At 42.8% G+C, this 26,516-nt stretch overlaps 1 protein-coding gene across 1 annotated transcript in view; it reads left to right on the forward strand.

Moving 5' to 3' along the window:
* The window catches only part of Drd3 (dopamine receptor D3), a 55,208-nt gene extending 36,958 nt beyond the window's left edge, over positions 1-18,250 (forward strand). The window contains exons 4-8 of the mRNA XM_051191509.1: positions 4,015-4,157; positions 13,756-13,952; positions 15,019-15,096; positions 16,984-17,323; positions 18,054-18,250. Of these exons, the coding sequence (XP_051047466.1) occupies positions 4,015-4,157; positions 13,756-13,952; positions 15,019-15,096; positions 16,984-17,323; positions 18,054-18,250 (955 nt within the window). The remainder of the gene's footprint in view (positions 1-4,014; positions 4,158-13,755; positions 13,953-15,018; positions 15,097-16,983; positions 17,324-18,053) is intronic.
* Positions 18,251-26,516: the final 8,266 nt, after the last annotated feature.

The following is a 26,516-nucleotide window of genomic DNA, read 5'->3' on the forward strand; positions in this document are numbered from 1 at the left end:
AAATACACGTTTCTGGGTTGTACTTTAGAAGTACCTCAGTGAAACCACTAGGGACATAGCCTGGGAATGTGCATTTTAACAGCACACCCTCCCCCATACATGCTCCCCCAAACCCTCCCATTTTCCACACCCCAATACACTGAAAATTAGCAGAATCAAACTACTTGGGAGAAATTCAGTTTCTAGGCATCCACACTGGTCTCCAAGCACGAACCACTGGGCCACTCTGACTTTCATACCCCAAACCCTTGCTTTCCTGCAGGACTAAGAGAGCTACATGTGCCCTGGAGAGAGAACAGGACTTTGTTAAAGACACTGGCCCGGGAGATAGGGTATCGGGCTGGCCAAGGACCACTCCATTGCAAAATTTTGGGTCCACCCTGAGTTCGCTGAAGCTACGGCCCCTCTCTTATGAACAGAGCATGCTCTGTATATCTCTTGCTCACTGAAATAATGGAGCCCCCATGGCTGATGAGCATTACAGAAAGATTGAGACAGCATGCAGCTCCCACTGGTGTGCTAGAACCATGCCCGTGTGAGCTGATTGGCAGGATCCTAGGAATTTTTCGAGTTGGTTATCGAACCTTTGGTGGTGGCTTGACAGGAGCAGTGATGGGATTATAAGCATCACAGAAGTGGATGAATGTTACAAATTAGAGCTGTGTGTGTGTGTGTGTGTGTGTGTGTGTGTGTGTGTGTGTGTGGAGAGAGAGAGAGGGAGAGAGAGAGAGCTGTTAGTTGTTTGTTAGCATATCACCAAATATACAGCATGGTTGGGTTCTTTTACATCTAAGGATTTTGGCTGGCTAATTTTAGTGTGTGATCTTTTTATTTGCATTTTTAATGATAAAATTTACAAAGTAAAAAAAAAAAAAAAAAAAAAAAAAAAAAAAAGGAGGGCTGCAAGTCTGAGCCAAAGAGAATGGTCATATATTTCCACTCCTCGATTGGCTGTTTGTCCATGACAATAGCAGGGTTTAAGACTCAGCCCCTCCTCCAAGGATCACCAACGAAGCAAGGCCCTAGTGACCACATTTGACTTGGAGCCCCAGAAGAAAAGAAATCCCCAGCCTGAGAAGCCGGAGGGACCACCAGGTGAAATGTGCTGTGTTCCTTGTGTTCATGCAGAGCTCAGGCAGGAGCTCAAGAGAGGCTTGTCATGTGTATTCCAGAAGAGAGGAATAGGACTGCCATGGCCTCCCTTGGGATTAACAGGGACTTTTAACAGGACTTTACAAAATCAAGAGCTCTCTTTCTCCCTCTTCAGAAGGAAGCTACCTTTGTCACTGATGTGTTATGGACCAAAGTCAGAGTTAGCTTTCATCTCAAAACAGTACTCTCTACACTGTTCTGTCAGGAACACAAACGTTACCTCTCAAACGCTAGTTACATAAGAGGCAGAGCTGGAGCACAGGAGATGGACACACAGGGACCATTGCCCAGTCCCTTCTCACCCAGCATTAATCTCGCTCTTCCTCAGCCCAAGCTTTCAGATGCACAAGACAGATTAAGGAGACTCCTGCCCTAAATCTGGCATCAGTATTCCCCAGAAAACTGAAAAGATAAAAATTATTGATCTAAATTGAGACCCATATCTAAAATCCCATGAGCCTAGCTAGGATTAAATCATTCTTTTAAGAGGAAGGAACCCTCTCAGGGCCACTGAGACAGACAATAGCTTCTTACTGGCTTTGTGCATGTGTCTATGGGGAATATAAGCTATAAGATGTTCTGGGCTGTTCAGTAACTTAAACCAAGTGGCCATCTCTTTCCAGAGATGAGACAAGCGTAATGATGAGTCAAGACACCTACACTCAGGATGTCATTGCCATTGGTTGGCATAGGTGCACTCACTATAACTTCAAAGTTACAAGTGTCTAGCTGGAGAGGCCCAGAGAAGTTCCTTAAGAGCTCAGCTGAGATGCTTGGAAGGCAAGGGAAGAGGAAGAATGATGGACTATACAAAGGCTGTGGGAAAATATCCACCACCAGGCCAGTTTGGCTGGAGCCATGAGTTCATGCCAGGAACCAATAGAAAATCGTGTTCGTGGAGGAAGTCAAGCTCACACTGAAGAAAATCAGTTTAGCTTATGTATACAAGAGGAGCCAGAGACAGTATATTCATTTTCTGCTGTGGTAGAACAAATTATCACAAGTTTAGAAATATAAACCACAACCACTTTAGCCTCACAAATTCTGTAAGTTGGAACACTTCATAAGCAGTCAAGGTTTACAAGACAGAACCCAAGTTGTGGGCGGGGCTGTGAATCATCCTCCTGGCATATTCAAGCTGGCAGTAGGACTCAGTTTCTTACAACTGTAGCAGAGTGGTTCTTACTATCTTGTGGGATGTCAGCCAGGGCTTCTATAAGCCTTTTACCATTCCCTGCCAAAGAACCAAAGAAGGCAGTTTGATCTTCGAGGCAGGATAATTTCTCATACTTTGAAGCTCTTTGAGTTTAAGGAACAACTCAGTCTCTATTAAGGTTCACCTGAGTAGGTCATGCTTGCCCAGAACTATTTCCCTTTTGATTAATACAGAGTCTACTGATTAGTAGTCTAATCATGGAATAATGTTACCTTATACCCACAGGTCTATCCCATATGCAATGGGCAGGGATTAGACATGACAGAAATCCTGGAGTTCTTCTGTCTCAGGGTTTTTAGCTATGAAGGTAGAGAAGACATCATGAAATTGGGGTAAGCAACCTGGTAGCAGAAGTCCACCTAGAGAGCAGATCACAAAATGGATTAGACTAAGCAGAGAAATGATCACAGTGGATAGTTTATAGCATCTATTACTTTTCTACCTACAACAGCCGAGTCCCTCTGAGACCTCACACTTGTGTGGGTTTCCCCCGACTTACCTCTCCAGCTATTCTCCATCACATGCCCCAACACATCCCTTTAATGGTATTTTTCACTTTGTGTTAGTCAAGGTGTTTGTTTGCATTTGTGTTGTTCATCCTCTTCTCTGAACTCTAAGCTCAATGAAGATAGAGTCAGTGCCGTCTTCATGGGTCTCTATCCATCCAGAATGGGGCCTGACATATAGAAACCTGTATATTATATGTAACATGCAGCAGGGACTGGATAAATACTGAATGAAAAGTGCAATGGGGGACTAAGCAAGCGATATGGAAAGGTCAAAGGCCAATACTATTGTCTGGAAAACTGTGGGAGAACATGAAGGTACATAGACCCAGCGTCTTTAGAGTGCAGGTCCTGTGAGTAGAAGGCGGGTTATGGGTTGTGCTAGACATCAAGAAGAAGCCTGTCCACAGCTCAGGACTGCTCTGTTAACTCCAGTCCTTGTCCCTTTCTCTGTGGATCCTCAAATGAGTTCTTCAGCTCTCTTAACTTTTCTGCTATTTTCACTCAAACAACATTTTTCCTTATTTAAAGTTTTTACTTATTCTTTGACAATTGCATACATGAATGCATTGTATCTTGATCACACCCACCCTCAACTCATGCCTCCTACACCCCATGTCCTTTCATGATGTCTTTTTCCTCCTTTTCTCTCTCCTTTCTTTGTAACTCGCTGAGTTTTCTATCTATCATTTATTTATCTATTATCTATTTACCTTATCTATCCGTTTATCTATCATCTGTCTATATATATATCTATCTCCCCTCTGCCATGTCCCCTGTCCTGTCTCCTCTCTCCCAACTTTGTAACCCCCTGAATCCAGTGCTCCTTGATGGAGTGTTGACATATTTGTTGGCTTGATCTTAAGCAGGTCTGTGCAGGTAACCATCGCTGTAGTAAATTAATGAATGCCATGTCCATGTCATGTCCACATGGCATGCCACAGCACTCCTTCCCATCATCCAGCTCTTACTTACATTGTTTCTGCTTCCTCTACTGGGATCAAACATTTCTATTATTTTCTTAACTCTCTTCAACTAAATAACTTTGCTCTTGTCAAAGGCTTCAGTGAGTCATCCTCTTGTAACCTCTTTCAACTGGTGTTCCCATCATGCCTCTCTTGTGTCCTTACTCTATTTCAGGTACACAGCAGTGGTCATGCCAGTCCATTATCAGCATGGAACTGGGCAGAGCTCCTGTCGTCGTGTGGCTCTCATGATTACAGCCGTGTGGGTGCTGGCCTTTGCTGTGTCCTGCCCTCTCCTCTTTGGTTTCAACACAACAGGTAAAACTATAAGGTTCATACCTGAGTGGCTGTGAGTGGTATCCCCCTACCCCACCCCCCGCCAGTATCTCCATCCCTATTCAGTGTGGTCAAATGGGTATGCTGTAGACACAGTGTGTTGGCCTTTGTCAGGTATAAAGTAAGTGTACAGCAGAACCTCACCAGTTACTGTCACAAACATCTAGTTTGACCTAGCTCATGAAAACTCTGCCTCATTCCTATTTTGAAAGAAATGTCATTGTGTTCACTGGAAGATATGTAATATAAATGTAAATAAAACACAAAGCTATATTAATAATTCAAGTGGGATTTGCTAATGAAAAGATAACTATTCAGAACCAATCTACAATGCAAAGTAACATATCATAAAAGCCTGGAATAAGTTATATATTTCTAACTTTTTCTCCAGTAAGAACCATTTCTAACATTTGAGAACTGGTTCTGAATACATATTTTTATTTTTAATATGAAAATTTGTGGCTATGAAGTTGGCAGATGGCTCAACTTCTGGATGGACAGAAGGACAGTCAGACAGATGGACAGATGGACAGATGGATGGATGGATAGATAGATGATAATATCTGAATCTGTGATGATTTGGATTTTAACCATAAGACATCAATGTACATTTGCATTTCCCATGATCTTTCTTTTGGGCTCAGGAATCTATATGTTGAACAAAAACCATTAAAAATGTATGATGAGAGTAAAGGAAAGGGAGAAATGGTATAATTTAATCTGAGAAATAAACAAACATTCTAAAAGAAATGTACAATGAGAGAAAAGGGAAGGGGAAGTTTTTATAATTATGATCTCAAAATTTAAAAAAATAATTTTTACAAACTTTAAAGGAAAATGTATAATGAATGAGCATACTTGGTAAGAAAAAAAACTTGAATGAATAGTGCTCTGTAATCATATAGAACTCTTTCTTATCTTGTCCATCTGGATTGGCTTATTCAGTTCCTACTAGATTCCAGATTTGTGAATTCCTGATCTAGTCACAAAGCCATATGTTTTATGTACATGCGAATATTGTTGAGACATTGTTATATGTAAATCCAGGAAAATTCCAACCTATAAACAGCCTTCCAGTCATCGTGTCATGGACAACAATTTTAGTAGTCAGAGCACATTGAGGAAGGTAGACAGCGGCTCTAGAATCAGAAAGCTCTAGGTGAACCCCAGCTGTCCTATTTACCAGCAGCCTTCCTTGAACAGCTATTGGACTCTTCTGAGCTCAACTTCCACACTGATGAATTTAAGACAGTAACATAGTGGTTCCTAAAGGAACAGCTTCAAATGTATATTCAGTCCACATATCTAGTTACAAAGTTTTCAATATTTATTTTTATAAATGGCATTCTACATAAAAAAAAGTTCAATGATGTCATCTCTGAAGCTACATGTTCATGTGAGCTTTATAATACATGATATATATATATGTATATATATATATATAATCTTCTTCTTACTGTTCAGAGTTATAACAAAACTGCATGTATCTTATGTATCTTTATATGTGGTGTAGGGGATTTTTTTTTCAAAGCAAAATTTAGAGCAATGAAGTAATTCAAATGGACAACATAAGAAAGAAATCTAGACTTGATTACTTTTAGTAAATAATTTTTTAATTTTATGCACATGAGTGTTTTGCCTGTATATATGTCTGGTCTTTGAACCATGTATGTGACTGATACCCACAAAAGCTAGAAGAGGGCACAGGACACCTTGGAACTGCGGTTTAAGACAGTTATGAGCCCCATGTGGGCCGTGGGAAAGGAATCCGAGTCCTCTGAAAGAGCTGAACCATCTCTCCAGTCCACAGATACTTCTCTTACCCTACAAATTATGTAACTCCTCTATAAAGGCCTCAAATTGGGACAATATGAATAGATGTGTCGAGCACATACTATCTTCTCAGGGTCAGTCTTGTTTCTCTGATACATTAAAAGTTAAGAAACCAAGTTATCAACAAATGCTTTCCTGGTTAACCCAAAATGTTCATAATGTTTGATGTAATGGCCCCCATAATCTCATAAAGGAGTGGCATTATTAGGGGGTGTGGCTTTGTTGAAGTAGTTGTGGCCATGTTGGAGGAAGTGTGTCACTGTGGGGGTAGGTTTTGAGGTTTCTTTTACTCAAGCTTTGCTCAGTGTAACCCTCAGACCATTTCTGGTTGCCTGGAAGATGTGGGACTCTCTGCTACTTTTCCAGCACCATGTTTGTCTGCATACTAGCGTGTCCCTCTCACCATGATGATAATGGACTGAACCTCTGAACTGTAAGCCAGCCACCTCAATTAATGTTTTTCTTATAAGAGTTACTGTGGTCATGGTGTATCTTCACAACAATAGAAACCCTAACTAAGACAGTCCATTACCAACTTATTCTTCTATACTTACTACTCTTGTTCTGTTTGTTTGCTTTTTGCTTTGTTTCCAACTGAATGGCACTTTATACCCAGGAGCACATGTACATGTACACACAGCAAAGCATTGTCCATTGAAATAGCTATGGCAATGATGTGAAAGTAAAATACCTTTTGTGGTCAGTGTTTAATGTGCCCTATGGGATAGTCAGATAGCTATGGCACCACATTACCTTGTTTCTGTGCATGGGACTCTTGTGGGGGGGAACTGTGTACTACTGCTTGACCAAGGCACTGCTTATCTGCTGGTCTCCAGCACATTTCACCATTTGCTGGGATGAGCCTGGTTCCCCTCCATATTCTGGGATGCTGGTGGAGGAGGTCCTACTCCCTCTCACAGACACTCACACATCCTGAGAATAGCTGAAGCCATCTCCAGATCTGACAGTAGACAGAGTTCCCAGCTAATGTCAACATCGTGAGTGAAGAATGATGAACTAATTGCAGCATGTTGGCACTGGTGACATCATTATTGTTCTAGAAACAAAGCCCAGGAAAATCATCGCAGGATTTTCAAATTGAGAAACAAAAGAAGACTTGTGACCTAGCGTGTGTGTAGTAGTAGAAGACCCTACTGCTTCTTTTGGTTTCTCTCTTTGTGTTTTATGTTTCTATGTGCTTGAAGATTGGTTTGTTTTACATTTGGAGGTCATGTTGTTTATCTTTGTTTCTGAGACAGCAGCTTACTAAGTTGCCCGGGAAAGCCTTGAATTTATAATCCATCTGCCTTAGCCTCCAGAGGAGCTGAGATTATATGCTTCTGCCACCAAGCCAGGCTTTCTCTTATGTTTAAGTTTCTTAGCAACACTGTCCTGACCCCTCAGCTTGTTCTCATATTGTGTCAAATGCACGGTCCATTATAAGGACCCAGTAGGTATTAGCTGGTGTCATTGTCATGATTATGTGACAGATCTGTCAGATCTGGAGATGGTTTCAGCTATTCTCAGGATGTGTGAGTGTCTGTGAGAGGGAGTAGGACCTCCTCCACCAGCATCCCAGAATATGGAGGGGAACCAGGCTCGTCCCAGCAAATGGTGAAATGTGCTGGAGACCAGCAGATAAGCAGTGCCTTGGTCAAGCAGTAGTACACAGTTCCCCCCACAAGAGTCCCATGCACAGAAACAAGGCAACTAAACATCTGCTCCAAGGGAGATATAAAGAGTGATGTTTCCTGGGTGGTCATAGGGAAGCCTAGCTGTCCCTTCCTAGCACACGGTTCAGGGAATTCATGAGCAGAGCTCAGGCATGAAGAATCCAGCCTTGGTCTCTGATACAGTCTGACCCTCATATGTACTTTCATCATCCTGATAGATGTGGCCTGCCTTGGTCAGTGTTCTATTGCTGTGGAGAGACACCATGACTATGGCAGCTATTATAAAAGAAAGCATTTAATTGGGGCTGGCTTACAATTTCAGCCATTTAGTCCATTATCCTAATGGCAGGAAATGCAGCACCAAGCAGGTATGGTGCTGGAGAAGTAGCTAAGAGCTGTGTCCTAATCTACAGGAAAAGTGAGATGCTGGGCCTCCCATGGGCATTTGAAATCTCAAAGCCTACTCCCCAGGGATGCATTTCCCCCAACAAGGGCACACCTCCTAATCTTCTCAAATAGTGCTACTTCCGGTGACCAAGCACTCAAATAAGAGCCTGTGATATCATTCTGGCTCAGACCACCACGGGCCCCTCTGGCAACTCCCCCATTGACAAGTTCATCCAAAAGCCCAGTACAAATGACTCTTCTCTACCTTTTGTTGATACTCCTTCTCTGACCAGTACAGGCAGAAAGGGCCTCAGGTGTTCAGTTCCACTGGATTTGGAGCAAGCTTAACTTTAAGAAACATAACAAGGGCTTTTCATTTAAGGCTGTGGCCTGGCACTTGCAGTACTGAGCTAGAGACCACAGGGGAAGCTGAACTTCAGCCACTTTGAATTTAGCGTTGCTTGTTTTCTTTGAAAAGGGGTAGCAGGAGACAGGATCTTGGGTGGCAGAGAGTTCCAGAGCTGCAGGGCCTGGCTAACTGGTATTGCCCCAGCTCCACCAGAAGCCTAGAAGTTCAGTCAACCATCAAATCAACAGCCCCTAACGATGCAGAGGAAGGTGTATGCTCAAGCAAAAGGGCAACCCTAAAGACACCTGAACGAGCTCAGGTCCTTTCACTTCGCAGATAAGGGAAATAGTATTTGAATTTCTGTCAAATCAGACACCCATTGTGTGATTTTTAAAAGAGAGTTCTAGAATGAATAAGCAATAGCTGGTGATCAGATTTAAGAATTCTTCTGGGTAGGGGACTTAAAGTTAAGCAAATGCTAACAGCTGGCTTGATTTTCCTTTAGGAAAAAAAAAAGAAATTGTTATTTATTTGATTTTTAGTGATAGAAATGTCACCTAGCTTTCAGAACACTGGAGACAGGAGGAACGTGGCTGCTCAAAAGTTAAAAAAGAATAAAAGCACACTGTTTGAAAGATAGTGACTCATCCTAAAATCAGAGTCATCAGCATCTCCTGTCTTTGGAACTGAAGTGAGGTCAAGTTCTTCAACAAGTCTAAAGTTCACCAGGCTTTCAAGTCAACCTTCTGTTGACCTTGCTGTTCACATCGCTATGGAGCTCAAGTTCTCAGCCTAGCTCAAGACACATCCAAGGCCCTACTTGTTGCAGCTATTGTTACCTCTTTCTTCTTTGTGTGTGTGTGTGTGTGTGTGTGTGTGTGTGTGTGTGTGTGTGGTGTGTATATGATGTGTGATCTGTGTATGGTGTATTGTATGTGTGGGGTGTGTGTGTGTGTGTGTGGTGTGTGTGTGATGTGTGATCTGTGTATGGTGTATTGTATGTGTGTGGGGTATGTGTGTGAGGTGTGGGGTGGTGTGTGTGTGTGTGTGTGGTGTGTATGTGATGTGTGATCTGTGTATGGTGTATTGTATGTGTGGGGTGTGTGTGTGTGTGGTGTGTGTGTGTGTGTGTGATGTGTGATCTGTGTATGGTGTATTGTATGTGTGTGGGGTATGTGTGTGGGGTGGTGTGTGTGTGTGTGTGTGTGTGGTGTGTATGTGATGTGTGATCTGTGTATGGTGTATTGTATGTGTGGGGTGTGTGTGTGTGTGTGGTGTGTGTGTGTGATGTGTGATCTGTGTATGGTGTATTGTATGTGTGTGGGGTATGTGTGTGAGGTGTGGGGTGTGGTGTGTGTGTGTGTGTGTGTGTGTGTGGTGTGTATGTGATGTGTGATCTGTGTATGGTGTATTGTATGTGTGGGGTGTGTGTGTGTGTGTGGTGTGTGTGTGTGATGTGTGATCTGTGTATGGTGTATTGTATGTGTGTGGGGTATGTGTGTGAGGTGTGGGGTGTGGTGTGTGTGTGTGTGTGTGTGTGTGGTGTGTATGTGATGTGTGATCTGTGTATGGTGTATTGTATGTGTGGGGTGTGTGTGTGTGTGGTGTGTGTGTGTGTGTGATGTGTGATCTGTGTATGGTGTATTGTATGTGTGGGGTGTGTGTGTGTGTGTGTGGTGTGTGTGTGATGTGTGATCTGTGTATGGTGTATTGTATGTGTGTGGGGTGTGGTGTGTGTGTGTGTGTGGTGTGTGTGTGATGTGTGATCTGTGTATGGTGTATTGTATGTGTGGGGTGTGTGTGTGTGTGTGGTGTGTGTGTGATGTGTGATCTGTGTATGGTGTATTGTATGTGTGTGGGGTGTGGTGTGTGTGTGTGGTGTGTGTATGTGATGTGTGATCTGTGTATGGTGTATTGTATGTGTGTGGGGTATGTGTGTGGGGTGTGGTGTGTGTGTGTGTGTGTGTGTGTGTGTGTGTTGTACATGTGTATAAAGGGCAGAAGTTTAATTCAGGGTCTTTCTGTGTTTCTTTTTGAGACAGGATCTCTCACTAAATCTGGAGCTCACTGATTTTGCTTGACTGGCCAGACAATAAGCCTCGGGAATTCTTCTGTCTCTGTCCCCCAACTCCCACCCCAAGTACTGGGGTTACAGGCATTCCTGTCTTTGTGCATGCAAGCTGGGGATCCAAATTCGCATCCGCGTGCTTGTACAGCAAGTGCTTTACCCACTGAGCCATCTTCCCACGCCCCCTTTAGTGTCGCATTGCCCAGCATAGGAACTCTGAACCTAGAATAGCCTCCATGAAGCTCATTAAGCACATGTGTCTTTGCTCCACCCCTTTTCTCTCTCTAAGTTTAGAAAATGATATGATAGACTCCCCATGCCCATCTGGCCTTCCCACAGCCAATGGGTGCTCATGTGCCTGGACAAAATGCTCATTTGTACATTTCCTTCGTTGGTTTTCTTTCATTTCTTTCTCAGTAACTACCACACTCCCACACAGTGCTGACTTAGATCAATCATCTGACAAAGGCACCGTGTCTCCCAAGGGAGCCTCAGCTGCCCAAACCCCCTCTTGAGGACTCAACAGAGAAGCATTCAAGACTTCTGTTACATGAGGCCTCCCACTGTCCTAATGACTGGATGCCCACCCACAGCACTCATCAGCCCCTGACTCCAGTGTCTCCCCCCCAGCTGTGCAAACCTAAGACCCCATAACACGGTGGGAGGGATTCTGGAAGAGGCTGCAAATCTTGATCAGAGCGTGGACAGCAGTTGTCTTCAATGGAGGAAGTGGGAAGGAATGGCAAAGCAAGCTCAGCGATTGTAAATGAGGCCCACCATGGTCAATGACCCTGAAATAGCTACTGGCTCCAACTTCATTCTCTCTTTCCTTCATACACATATTTGCAATGTTTTTAATGGAAAAATAAATGCTTGCACATGATTAAACATTCATACGGTGTAATGAGGTACACACAGACTTCTATCTATGTCAGTCTGCCTCCTACCCTGGATTGCCAAGGCCCTCATCCCTCCCCTGCAGTCAACACTAATATTCCTGAAAGACATTGCTGTAACAAGTACATCAGTGTAGTGTGTGTGTGTGTGTGTGTGTGTGTGCGTGCGTGTGTGTGCATGTGTGACAGAGAAACATACTATACCCACTTTGGACTCTGTTATTTTCAAGAATAGTTCATTTATGAACGTCAGCGAGGAGGGCAGAGAAAGAGAGAGACTGTACACAGGGACAATGAGGAACACTCAGCTCACCAAGGCAGGCAGCATGGAGCTAAATCTTGGGAAAGCAAGTCCTCTGGCCCTGCTTACTAACACATGCTGAGACTCCTCACCACAGGTGGCACTGAGATCTGGGCCAGCCAGTGACAGCAGGCGAGCTGACTTCAATGGCAGGGCTGATCATGACTACATGGCTCCCTAGAGACAGAGAAGGCCCACCAGCTGCCAGCCCATGCCTGCCCCCAACCTCATTGTCCCCAGAACAGAAGATGTCTGGTGAGATGGCATCCATTTCACCCCATCTCCAACAAAATGAGAGGATCTGGGAGCAGCCTGTAAGGATTGTGGGCCGTGCTGTCACTGAAATGCATCCCTGGGTACTGGACACACTCTCTCTTTTCATTTTGGTTCTTAACTTTCTCTCTTCCCTTCCCCACAAATATTGCTCTCCGTGAGTCTTTCTCCAAACTTTTATATCAATGGATACTTCCCATCTTAAGTCCAAAAAACTTAGAAGAGGTAAACAACAACGACATAGTAAACAAACAAAAAAAAATGACAGTAATCACAGCAATCATTTACCCTCACTCATTATTTCTCATAGCTAGCATGCAGGAAATACTTTTTATCCTTTTGCGGATAATGAAACTAAAGCTGGGTACCTCAGCAGGTCCATGTGTCACACCCAGGGCTGTCTGTCCTCAACCCATTTCAGAAAACCATGATGCAGAACTAGACAACCAAGTGGCCACTGCCCTCTCTGCTGTCTCACATCCCAAGGCTAGATTAGGGCCTGAGCTGCCACTGTGAAGACTGGAACGGGCATACCGAGAGCTGTTGCTGATAATGTGGGATGAGACAGAGGTAGGTGCACTGTCCTGGGAGGAGAAGGAGGCAAAAAGTTGAAATTACAGAAGGAAGGTTGGTTTGAGGTCAGGCTGCTTAGAGAAAAGTATCTTTCAGGTTGTGTTGCCTTGGGCCACTTAGTAGTCCTTTCTGAACTCAGCCTGAATATCTAAGGGTAGAGACAGCAATGTCCCCTCCCATTATGACTGGGTAAGATCATGTATATGAAGCCTTTGGCCTGTTGTCTGGCAGATGTTAGCTTGCTTCCTTTCCCCATTTCAAGATGGAGTGAGTCTCTGGCCTGATTCTGGGTACTGAATGAGTCTCCACATCTAGTGAAGAATGCAAAACCAGAGGGCTTACCAAAGAGAAGTTGAAGTGGCATTCTGGGCCATAAATTAGAGGCAAGATTTCTATGTTTTAGACACTTCTTTATTTTTATGTTTATGTATATGTGTGATCAGTAGCATGTCTGTGTCTGCATAGTGTGTGTCTGGTGCCCACAGAGGTCAGAGAGAAAACTTGTATCCCCTGGAACTGGGGTTACAGGTGGCTGCCAGCTACCATGCAGGGGCTAGAAAATGAGCCCGAGCCCTTTGCGAAAGCAGCAAATGCTGTTAACCACAGAGCCATCTCCACAGCTCAGGGAATAGGAACCCTTTTGAGTTGCCAGTCTCCTTCCCAGCTCTTTCCATGCTATCCAGTGCTGGGATCCCCTGATTCCTGCTTTCTATTCCATCACTGCCCACCCCACACCCTGGATCCTGGAGAAGCCTTTCTCTTTCATGACATTCAGCCATCTATTCATGCCTCCACATCAGCAGACTCTTTCCTAGGTGTGTCGTCCTCCCAGAAGCCTCTGCTCTCCTGTTCTGTGGTCCTCCTTAGCCTCCCAGGCTACATTCCTGTGGGTTACAAATGACCATTTGCATGGAAGAGATCATCTGTCTAGCTAGACTGTTTGCTCCTCCAAGGGCAGAGACTGTGTCTTATTCATCTTCACGGCTTCCGCTCACATCAGTGTCTGGGATATAATCACTGCTGAATTTTCTTTTGAAACCAACTGTATGAAGTGCAAAGATGAATCAGCTTTCTGCCTCCAGAGCACTGACAACATGGGAGGCTGTAACCACGCGTTCCTTTCCTTGCCACGACATCCACGTCAGGTGAACTCATGCTCAGAGCTCCACACTGAGCAGGAACCCTGGACAATGGCGTTACCACTTTCTTGCCTTCTCTCACCCACAGGAGACCCCAACATCTGCTCCATCTCCAACCCTGATTTTGTCATCTACTCTTCAGTGGTGTCCTTCTACGTTCCCTTTGGAGTGACTGTCATGGTCTACGCCAGGATCTACATGGTGCTGAGACAAAGGAGACGGAAACGGGTCCTCACTAGACAGAACAGCCAGTGCATCAGCATCAGACCCGGGTTCCCACAGCAGGTGAGCGAGTGCCTGGCAGGAACTAGAGGAAGACACACCAGCCCCCAGCCTCCAGTCACATGACCACCCGTGCGGGTGGTGCCAGTATCGACACCCAGGAGACGGATTTCACATCACTTTCTACTCAGGTGGCATTGTCTGTGCTTCACGGGTAGGAAATCCAATATTGAGGATACACTGGGTATTCCTAGATTTCACCTTACTTGGTAAGCTGATAGCATACTTTCTAGATTGTTCTGCTTCTCTTCAGAACCTTCCACCAGCAGCATTTCAGATGTCCCACCAGGTTTGATTTTATTGGACTGCGATGGGGGATGGGTAGTGGTTCACTGTGCCTTCCAGGGATTTTTTTTTTTTTTTTTTTTTTTTTGGTCTCTTCAAACCATTAATTCTGAAACTCATCCACTGACTACTGTCTACCTGATCTGTCTGTCCCTACGTCAAGGCACTGAGGGGTCTTTCTAGGCTCTACAAAGGATGTCTAGAACCTCAGTACAGATCTCTAAGTCCACTGAGCTTCAGATTTTGCTCACATTACTGCCCAGCATATGGTGTCTTCCCTGCCATGAATAGTAACCACTTCCAACCAACTAGAGTAAAGACCATTATATCAAATAGTCATTACCTTGGAGCTTGGAATCTGGACATGAAAATAAACTTCACCTCCACTCAAAAACCAATGAAAAACTCAGAACTGACTGGTTAGTTGCCAAATACAAAGAGAAAGAAATGAAAAGCCTAACATAAAGTGCAATAGACATTAATAAAATGACCAATATGATCAAGACAGGGTTTTCCGGGGAGAGAAAGAACTGAGTTTTTAGTCCTAAAGACAGAACCAGTTTGGGTGTCTAGCCCAATCTCTGGTGACCTGTGTCACCAGACTCTCAAAGTCCTAGGACTTGCATAGAAAAAAGATTTTTGGTCCCCATGAAATGGGAGACCGTGACTAAAGCTTAAGATACATAGTGCCTTCCAAGTACTGTCATGCTACCTAATTACATATGACATGGTTCAGTTTGTAGAGATTATCCCATAACTGGTTATTTCTCCTTCAAATACCCAGTCTTCCTGTCTGCGGCTGCATCCCATTCGGCAGTTTTCAATAAGGGCCAGGTTTCTATCAGATGCCACGGGACAAATGGTAAGTAGGCTGTGTCTTGGATCAAAGGAAAAGAGTGAGAGCTCTTTCTCTAAGATGTTTTGTCTTGATTTCATTCCTACCACAACATGGGATTCCTTACTGATCCCACTCATGTATTTGTGGTGTATGCCAAGATCCCAGAGTCCGCGTGACTGAAGTCTAGGAATGGGTTTTATCCGATGACATTCAGAAATCATGGGACTAGTGGGATAGATCCAATGACTGCAGTCAATGACTTCCAGATGCAGTGTAAGGATGCCATCCAGAGCTACCCACAGCACAAGGAATAGGATGTCAGTGAAATGGGTGCGCAGGAAGAGCCAGAAAAAGAAAAGTTTCATTAATTAATTAATTAGAACATTAATTAAGAAATCACATTAAAACAAAACCCAACAGTTCTGAAATCTCCAACCCAAAGCTTCATATGTGAATCTCCCCTTGTTTGCACTCTGTTCAGGTACCAAAGCTTCTACTTTACCTGGGGAGAAAGGAGAGGAAGGGGAAGAAGGAATAGCTGGCTTTTATGGCTTTGGTAGTAGGGATTACAGAATCCTACTTCCTACTCAGGATTAACACAAGCATCTAATCTTTCAAAATTGAGTAGTTGTGGCGAATGCCTTTAGTCCCAGCAGAGGCAGGTGGATCTCTGTGAGTTCAAAGACAGCCTGGCCTACAATGCTACACAGAAAAACCCGGTCTCAAAACAAAAACAAAAACAAAAAACAACAACAAAAATCAGATAAGGAAAGTTCAAATGTCAAGCACATACATATTGACCCCCTTCCCCAGGCAAAAATACCAGAAAAAAAAAATCACATTCTATTTTTCCTAGTTCTGTTTTTTCCATCTTACAGTTGAAACTTAGAGACAGTTCATTAACTTCCTAAAGAATAACATCTACTAAGAAGAAAAGTTATGATGCAAATCTTAGTTTTCTTTTTTCTCCCTTTTAAATGTTGGTACTTAAAATTTCAAAAACAAAAGTGTGATACATACCTATAACCCAAGTATTTGGGAGGTGGAGGCAGGAGAAACTGGCAAATTCAAGGCCAGTCTGGGCTATATGACACCCAGTCTTAAAACAAAGTGAAATTAAATATAAAAATTTTTAAATGAAAAGGCAAAACAAATCCAGAGTCACCATCAGCTAGCATCATCTGTTATCAATTTGTGACCAATCTTATTTCATCTATGCTCCAACCTACAAATACACACACATGCCCTTAAGAGTCAAATCCCTGGGCTAGAGAGATAGCTCACTGGCTTCTCTTCCAGAGAACCCTAGTTCAATTCCCAGCACCTATATAGCAGCTCACAACTGTCTCCAATTCCAGTTCCAGGGGATCCGACACACTCACACAGTGTTTGCACAGACAAACACCAGTGCACATAAAATAAACGAATAAATAAATACATAGAGAAATAAATCTTAGCAGGGGGGGGAAGAAAAGAATCAAATCCTAAATATCTAAGGCCCATACCTTTACATCTCATATGTGTCTGTTACTGTAATTTGTGTATTGAAGAACTCAAAGCATTTATCTTTTGTAGGGTTTCCCACATTCCAGATTTTGCTGACTACATCCCAGCAATGGCACTTAATATGTTAATTGCTATAGCCTGGTCATTCTAGCTCAGAAAGGTCAGACTACACAGCTAGAGTGCCCTCCTCATGGGTTGCTATGATGATGGAATGTTCTGTGGGGTATGGGGTAGCTGCTTTTCAATTGTTAAGTCAGATATGGATTTCATTTCCATTACTTCCCATGGTCCCACCATGCCCCCTGCAGGTTGTACACAAGGAGGGGTTCCTCTTTTTTTTTTTTTTTTTTTTTTTTTTTGTTGTTGTTTTTGTTTTGTTTTGTTTTAATTATCTTTCCATTTCAGGAGCACGTAGAAGACAAAAACTATCCCCAGAAATGCCAGGACCCTCTTTTGTCACACCTGCAGCCCCTCTCTCCTGGTCAGACGCATGGGGAGCTGAAGCGCTACTATAGCATCTGCCAAGACACTGCCTTGAGGCATCCAAGAGAAGGAGGAGAAGGGATGAACCCGGTGGCGAGAACTCGGAACTCCTTGAGCCCCACCATGGCACCCAAGCTCAGCTTAGAGGTTCGAAAACTCAGCAATGGCAGGTTATCCACCTCCCTGAAGCTGGGGTCCCTGCAGCCTAGGGGAGTACCACTTCGAGAGAAGAAGGCCACCCAGATGGTGGCCATCGTGCTTGGTAAGTGTGAGTCTGATCTGGGTTGGATTAAACGGTTAGTTGAAGCTAGCGCTGGGTGCTGCAGTGGGGTTCATCATAGCCACATTTAAAGAACATTGAAAATTCAATTATACAATCTCTATAATACAACTAAGAAGGTTTCTATATGAATATTAACCCTTACGAAAACTCAAAAGACCTACATGAAATTTATGAAGCCACTTAATTTGGGTTATCATAAGGAATGAAAATGGATCGGTCAAGCAATAATGAGTCAACAAAAGCATCTGGCACACACTGGGTATTTAATAAATATTTACTTATTTTAAAATATAAGTGAGAAAATAGGAAGGCAAAACTCTACTGTCATATGATATGATACCAAGGTCACTTTAAGTAAGAAAACATAACAAAATAAATTCAAGATGTCAAAAGTGATTGTCCTTGAGTAATGTGTGGTTCTTTTCTGTGTTCTGTATTTATCTAATTTTCCAGTATGTATATGGCCAATTTTCAATTTTATAGTTAAAAAACTAAATTCTAACATCTAATTAATTAAAGTTTGGTAAATCACAGATGCCACATAACATTAATGAAAGAAAAGGCAAATCAATGAAGGGAAGCCAAGCAAAGCAAACAGAAAGTAAATGGCATGGAAAACTCCCAGTATGGGGCCCAGTATAGGATGTTTTCATGTGTAAGGAAAGTGGTAGCAGACTCCTTACCCACATTCTCTTTCTTTGCAACCTAGGAGCCTTCATTGTCTGCTGGCTGCCTTTCTTCCTGACTCACGTTCTTAACACTCACTGTCAGGCATGCCATGTGTCCCCAGAGCTTTACAGAGCCACAACTTGGCTAGGCTATGTGAACAGTGCCCTTAACCCTGTGATCTACACCACCTTCAACGTGGAGTTCCGCAAAGCCTTCCTCAAGATCCTGTCCTGCTGAGGGAGGGGAGGAGGTCACACCCCCTTTACCCACTTCAAGATGCTGGGGGCAGTTTGGACCCCTGCTCCCCAGGATCTGCGTGGTATGACTGCACTCTGTTCTGGCATGTGTGTTATGAAGATTCATGAAGTAGTAACAGTCCTGGTTAGGAATAACCATCTGTTTACTCCACAATAGAAGGGTCTACCTCCCCAGCTTACATCTGACTTCATTCTGCCAGTCTTCAAATTGCTAAGTGCTAGGCAGTAACTCAGAAAAGTTGATTTAAAAAAAAAAAAATCGTACGGGACACACACAGAGAATTGTCATTGGAGACATGATGCATTGGAGTGAAAGAAAAATGAACAGGTCTCAGCAGTCTCGCCCTGCCAGGGGTCCTTGAAATCACAGCCAGGAAGCTTGTCTTGTAGACAGTCGGTTTCTCTTCTTTCAGACCTGTAATTAACTGTCAACGCAGTTAACCTTGAGCATCCATGGGGCCATTTGCTTGTTTTCCTTCACTCTATCCTGCACCACGAAAGGCAAGGCCAATGTTTATACCTTTCTGTGGGACAATACCGGCAGCATTCGGTGAGGGTCTGCTCACCCCAGAGCAGATACTGTCCCACATTGGGACTTGGGTTTTGTTTCTACCCTTACTGCCTTTACATGTTGTGTAAACTGCCTTTACTGGTTGTGCGTGGGGGGGGGGGCGGGGGAGAGGGAGCATCCTCACCTTTATTCCCTGACTTTCTCATGACAATCATTCAAGACAAGACAGTTTCCTCTGCAGTGGCATGGCTGAACTTTGTGGTGTAGAAAGTGCCTCCCATATGCTATCATTAGAAGGTTTTCCTAGCCAGGAATTTCCATCTGCTTAACCAAGGCCCAAAACTTTCAGGCATTGATATCACCAACCGTTTGGAAAGTGCTAGTTGCCTCCCAGGTTCTGAATAGAGAACAGTGACTGAGGCAGCAGCTGTCCTCAAAGACATAAATAAGTTTTTGGGTGATAGTGACTTGCTTTGACTTAGAATGGGCCTCAGAATGGATGGTATTGGGGGAGGGCCACTCCAAGTCATCACATGATTATCTTTATAAAATCCTAGTCAGATCCTAAACATCACCATTGTAACGACTGTGTTCAGAGCATAACAAAAACTGGGTGTGGTGACTCCAGAGGGAAAAAAACCATCAGAAATAATCTGTAAATGTCATTCAAAATTGTATTTAGAAGAAGCTATAACCTACGCATCGTTTACCTTCTCACCTACAGAAGCTATTCCTTTTTATTGATTTTAGAATCAAGATCAAATTTGTGGATAATTTATGAAATGCTGTCAGCCTGAACTTCAATAAATTTCCCATTTAAGAACATTAGTATATAGCATGGCAGAAAGTGACTGGCATACTGTTTAAACTTAAAAGGGGCCCAAGAACTTCACAAGGAACCCAAGGCCTCACTCACCCCATCCTTATTTGTCTAGCCCTGAGCTGGTTGTCTGATAGTTCTGAATGCTTTGGTTCCAGCACTTAGCAGTGTCATTATCTGTAATAATTGGTATTGTAACATGGTGTGAAAACCCAAATCCTCTCTGCCCACTGCCTCTTCGATTTAGTGCCATAAACTATGATGGGTTTTTGTTACAAGCAAAGCTGAGTCAGACCTGGACACTTAAATCCTCAAAAGTAGAAGTTTATGATTTCTAAATTTTCCCCATTCAAAACAAATAAAAACAGATGAGCCTGTGGGGTAAAATATTATAGAATTCTATGTAAAAACAACCAGAATCTAAGGGCAGAAATATAAGCTTTGGTATCAATCCCTTTGTGAGGAAGAATGATAGCAAATATTTCTATTCCATTTTTATTTTATGCATATGAGAATTTTGCCTGCATGTATGTATGCGTACCATGTGTATGCCTGGTGTCTGCAGAGGTCAGAAGAGGTCCTTGGATCATCTGGAACTGGAGCTGCCATGTTGGAACCAGGAACTGAACCCAGCTCCTCTGGAAGAGGGGCAAGTGCTCTCAATCACTGAGCCATCTCTCCAGCCCCTTTGTATCTTTTCTTGGTACCAAGTAACCAACCCTTACAATAACCAGAGGAAGACACTGAGACAGAGTGAGGTTAAATACGTGCCTATGGGTCAAACACTGTCAGTAAGTATCAGGGAATTTAAATGTGCATACATCTGATTTCCATGCTGGGTCATGGCTTCCTGCCAAGGAGGAGGGGTGGTGGAGATTCTAAGTCTATCCCCACACCACCAATCATCCACTACATCCAGATAACTTTTTTTTTTTTTAATGATGTCTCAACTCTGACAGTATTTGTCCACGAAGCCATCTCAAAGTTGAATTTGGGGCAACTAAACACTATGAATCCTACTTTTTATAGACAACAAGCAGGTGAGCACTGTGCATATAAACTGTGTCCTGGGTAGACTATAAGCTTCTGTCAGGGCCGAGAGCACTTACCCAAGTATCTAAACTTCCTGGAATCCAGCCTGGGATACTGGCCTCATTCTCCTGCCATGTTCAAGTCTTAAGCAGTAAAGTAGGAAATCCAGTCTCTAGAGAGTGATTTGCTGTACATTCTCCTTCGTTTACATAAGAGAACCAAGCCTAAGAACTGTGGCCCTCAGTTGGTTAATGAGAGCCAGTTGTACTGAATTCCAGCTCCTTGTTCTTTCCACTTTGCCATATTCCCCCACTTGTAAAAACTTTTAGCTCCATATAGATATAATGTTAAGTTACACCATCACTTCTGCCATTAAACTGTTTAAGTGTCTATTAGTCTGCACATATCCCCTTCCCAGAATGTTTTGGTCTGGTTCAGGAAGAACTTCCAAAAGAACTCTCAAACATGTCTCCAAAGTCCTCATTGCTGTTCATCCTAAGCCCCTCATGTCACCCCTTTCTTCCTCCCCAGTTCCCACCATGAGGCAGCACCTTCGATCTTAGGCTCATTCTTTTCATTACCAACATGACCACAAGTCTCAGAGGAAATGCTGGGCTGAATAAATCAGGGCTTAGTTCCTGGGGAAGCCTCTTCCAGAACCCAAAGAAATATCAAACTTTGCTACACTGTTGGAGTAAACTGCAAATAGTACAGAGATCTTAATATATTCCAATCAATACTCAACTCATGGCCATAAGCAAACATTTCCCTCTTCTAGAGCATCAGCCTTGAATACTTCATATTCATTTTCTTAAATCAACCACTTATTCACTAAATACAAGTTTATCACCTTCTTGAATCAGGCACTGTACTGAGCACTGAGAAGCACTGTCCAGGAAGACATAGTCATTACCCTGCCCTCCTCAAGACGCCTATCGTCTAGTAAGGAGGTGATTTATGTGCACAATGCTTACCTGCTTGATGTTTATTTTTAAAACACAGGATTCTATGTGTTTAGTAGCTCCAAATTGAGTTTTGAGATGACTTTCTGAACAAATACTATTAGAGTTGAGATGACTTTAAAATGTCGAAAAGTAATCCCCCAAACACTAAAAATCAGAACAAGCAAAGATTATGAAAGCAATCATAAATAATTATGTCTGACTATAGAAATGATACTGTAAGGATGGGATGTTTCCATCCATCATTTCTCAAGATCTCTTGTAACGCTGGATCGGGTGGTAGCCGAGCTTATGATAACACTTGTCACATAACACATCTAGAACTTGGAACCTAGACCCCCATGTGTGCTACACACACCATGGAGTATCCACCACTAGTTTATGTACCTGTTCTCTCTGTGCTACCCTGGGCTTCAACAAATACGGGCTTTAGTCTGCTTTCCTTTATCTTCACTCTGAAGAAGAGGGGATGCCTAGGTGAATGGACTTGATATCAGAAATGGTTATTAGGCAGCTTAGAGATGTTGGATGAGAAATTAAAGGAGGTCAGTCAAAGAGATTTGTTTTTGTGAATGCTGGGGTCAGAAACACACAGAGAGGCAGAGAGGTTAAGAGTATCATTTACAAATAGTTATTTGCTGGAGATCCTGGCTCCCAGGTCTGTGCTCTTCATTCTGTATCTGCTGACATTAGATGACTGGAAAGACTTAATTTGAATCAATACACAGGGAGCAGAAAAAAGATGACAGGCAATTAACTTGGTTCTTCCATTCTACCTAATTGTCTACTCATCAGCTGAGGAAGCAAGTGAGTTGCCATGACTACCTCCTGACACAAAGACTCAGTGCAGGTGATGTCACTGTCAGTTCATCTCTGTGGCACAAGTTGGCAGAGGCAGAACCTGAGAGTCCAGGCCAAGCTCAAGACCTGGGACCACTTGTTTCTTCAGCCTTCACCTCAATTAATCATCTGTCTCTACCATTGTGCACCGAGTTTCTGCTTTGTGTGGAGTCTCATTCCTGGGAGGAGGAGCTGCAGACTTCTAAGCTCCGTGCCCTCCCGTGGAAGCAAGGATGACTCCATGCTGGCTCTAACCTTCTTATGGGCAGCACAATGTTCAGACATGAATCAGGGGCTGAAGCTCTAGTTCTAGCATGGACACATGGCTTTAGGCAAGTGATTTTACTCATGAGAAAAATGAAGAGCTAATGTCCTGGTCTTGTTTGTTCGTTTGGTTGGTTTTTGAGGGTTTCTCTGTATTTTTTTGGAGCCTGTCCTGAAACTAGCTCTGTAGACCAGGCTGGCCTTGAACTCACAGAGATTCTCCTGCCTCTGCCTCCGGAGTGCTGGGACTAAAGGCATGTGCCACCAATGCCCAGCTTGTCCTGGGCTTTCTTAAGAGACCATTTGAAGATTTGATAAAATCACCAGTTGGTAGTTCTCTTTGTCTATTCCTGTTGCTATAACAAAAGACTGCAGACTGGATCATTTACAAATGATAGAAATGTATTTTCTCATAGTTCTTAAAGATGGAATATCTAAGATCAAGGCACTAGCAAGTTTGTTGTCTGGATGTGCTCAATATCTGTGTCTAAGATAGTGTCTTGTTTCACCCTCCTAATGGGACAAATGCTGCGTCCTTACACTGCAAAGGTCTGGTGGGAAGGAGGGCCACTCTAGTTCCCTCTGGCCCTTTTGTAAGATATGAATTCCATTTGTAGGGGTAGAACCCACATGGCCCAATTACCTTTTTAAAGACGTTACTACTACTGTATTAGTAATTACATGTCAGCTTGGATTTTTCAGGAGACACAAATGGTCCAACCATAGCGGAAGGACTTCATTAACTGAAAAGCCCTAACAAATGGAAAATAAATAAATAAATAATGTCATTATCATCCTTGGTCTTGTTCTTACTGTTTATTCCTTGACTGTCATACCTACTTGACTGATCTCCTATCCAGATCCTCTTCCTCAAGTTACTGGCACAATCTTTCCAACCTCACCTGACCACCACCACACAAACTGATTTTTCTTGTCTTTCATTCCCTTAACACACTCAGGATACCTGGCTGTTTTTGTAGTCTAACTGCTGGACAAATGGCCCCTCTCCTGCTCAGATGGCCACCTGCTCAAGCAGGCTGTGACCTAACGCCCAAGCTGATGATGTCAGGAACTTACTTGCTGAAGTCTGCTTTGTGTCCCCTGTTCCTTTTCTAATCATATGAGGATCAGACACATCTAACCTCAGAACTGCCTGGCTTTGTCCCTCATGATGCCCAATTCTGTCAACACGTCTTCTCACCTCATGGCTTCTGGCCTGGCAGAAGTGCCCTGGTTACAGAACACTGACATTCAGGACTGTGATAACAAGGGGTCTACATGCTGGGTGATTTAAAACAAGAACTGTATTCACTCCTGGGTCAGAAGTGTGAAGAGGAGGCACTGATAGGGTTGTGCTTTCTCTGAGGGCTCCAGGGAAATGTCCCTCTTTACTTCTTCCTAGTCTTTAGTGGTTACTGGCAACCCCCTAAACTTGCTCCCTAGCTTCTGGCAGCATAACTCCAGTTTCCATCCACAATTTCTTGTAGCATTGTGTCTGGTGCTAAATTTTCCTTTTGTGAATCATTGGATTAGGGTTGCCTTCACCCAATATGACCTTCTCTTGACTACGTCTACAAAGACCCTATTCTAAATCAAATCATTTATAGGTCCCAGGTTTAGACTTTAGCTTTGAAGTGTGTGTGTGTGTGTGTGTGTGTGTGTGTGTGTGTGTGTGTGTGTATGTGTGTGATACCATTCAACCCAAAAGCTATTATGAGAGTGGTCAGGAAGGATGAAGATTTGGGATGTAGATAAATTTGATTAAGGGTATAAAAGTCCTATCATGCATAATATGAGAGGTCAGACTTCATCCCTGGCACACAATCCCTTCATGGTCTAGGTCAACTCTGTAAATTCCCTGGAGCTCCAACTTATTTTTAGCAAAGGTGTCTTGCCTGAATTCCTAAGGCTATGCTAATACAAGCTGAAGCTATTTGTAGCAGGATATAAATTATCTGCTGAGCCCTTAAAATTTGTAAACTTGCTTATTAATAAAAGTCGGAACTAATTCAAAATTAACCATTTGCTTCTCTGTGTCTTAAAAGGGGGAATTGAACAGCAAACTCCTGGTTTGTGAGGATGACACATGAACATATCCTGTGCCATGCCATGTCACTCTAGACAGATTGAAAGTGGTGGAGAGTATTTTTCTTTTCCCCTTTAAGAAACACTGAGTCTTGCATTGCAGTTGAGCAGATTCCATAGGTCTCCACATCCAGACCCTTAAAAATCTTATAATTTATCACAAGCTATAATCATAAGATATGGACACTGAAGAGGCCTGGATCCCAGTTCTTAGTGTAGAAATCCAGGCTTGAACATTTCTGATCCTTCATCATCCATCTATATTAAGGAGCTGGCTCATTATTTCCCAAGACATGTGACAAGTGGTCCTTTAAAAAATTCCTGCCAGGTCTGGAGAGGTGGCTCAGCAGATAAGAGCACTTGCTGTGTTTCCAGAGGACAAGCGTTTGACTCTCAGCATCCACATAGAGGCTCACTACCATCTGTAACTCTAGTTCCCAGGGATCTGAAACTCTCCTTTGACTTCCACAGACACCAGGCATGCAAGTTGTGCACAGACATACATGCAGGCAAAACATCCAAACATGTAAAATAAAATGATTCCATTTTTTAAATTTATATAAAAAAAAAGTTGATATCATTCAGCCAAAATCTGCCTCCTTTTAAAACCAGTCTTTAGGTTCCATCTTCCGTATGTGAGATTAAGACAGTCCTCAAAGTTTCAATTTTTCTATCTCTAATTCAAGAAGCATTCTCTTGCACCACCTATCTTGGTTGATTTCCTCTGAAAATAGCCATTTTATTAGTTTCTCTTAAACAATAAGACCTCAACAGGTTATGATCCTTTAAATGTTGTTGAATCAGTACAGAATGCCAAAGATTCATTATTTCTCATGATTGGAATATTCAATTTTTAATGACCCAACTCAAATTGCATTGACTTTGTAGGGCTCATATTGAAATTCTAAAAAGGAAATTTGCATAGAGAATGGAGATATTTAATGGGCTATGACTTAGGGATCAACACATACAAGGGAGATGGAGAAAGGAGCAGTAAGCTCAGAGTATGAGAAGAATCCCACTGGAGCTGTGAAGGAGGTAGACCATTTTGAACCCAGCCAGTCACTGGATAAGAACTACCTCTAGGGAGGAGGCATGATTTAGGCAAAGGCTCTCTTCAGTTAAAAGTCTTTATTCCATTCTTAACAACTAAAGGAATGAATCTCCAAATGAGATCTTGGAGGCATATCCCAGCATCTACTACAATCTACCCTTTGTGGCACTTTTTTCTACTTTCTTCATGTAATAGATTCTAGAAACAGCAACATCAGGAATCTAGTAGGTGTCTCTTCCTATGGAAGTTTAGTAGGATAGCCTATAATCCCTAGCTGCTCTCAAAGCAAATTTCATCTTTTCAATGTGAAGGAATAAACTATTGGTTCATGGTACAAAATGGATGAACACATTACACTAATGCAAGCCAGACACACAAATCACATCTATTATGATTTTCATGAAATATTCAGAATAGATAAACTCACAGGGATAAAAAGAAAACTGTTTATTTCCAAGAATGGAAAAAGGGGAATGGGGGCTAACTGCTTGATGGGTGACGATTTTCCTCCTATGATAATAGAAATGGAACCACACAGAGGGAGTGGTTGTAAATGTTGTAAGTTACTAAATGCCATTGAGTTATTCACTCTCAAATGACTAATTTTATATCAATTAAAACCTTTAATTATGAAAAATTAACCAATCAGAAAGGATGGGGATCTCTACCATGTCATAT

This window comes from Phodopus roborovskii, unplaced genomic scaffold (assembly GCF_943737965.1).
Source record: "Phodopus roborovskii unplaced genomic scaffold, PHOROB, whole genome shotgun sequence".
NCBI classification, from domain to species: domain Eukaryota; kingdom Metazoa; phylum Chordata; class Mammalia; order Rodentia; family Cricetidae; genus Phodopus; species Phodopus roborovskii.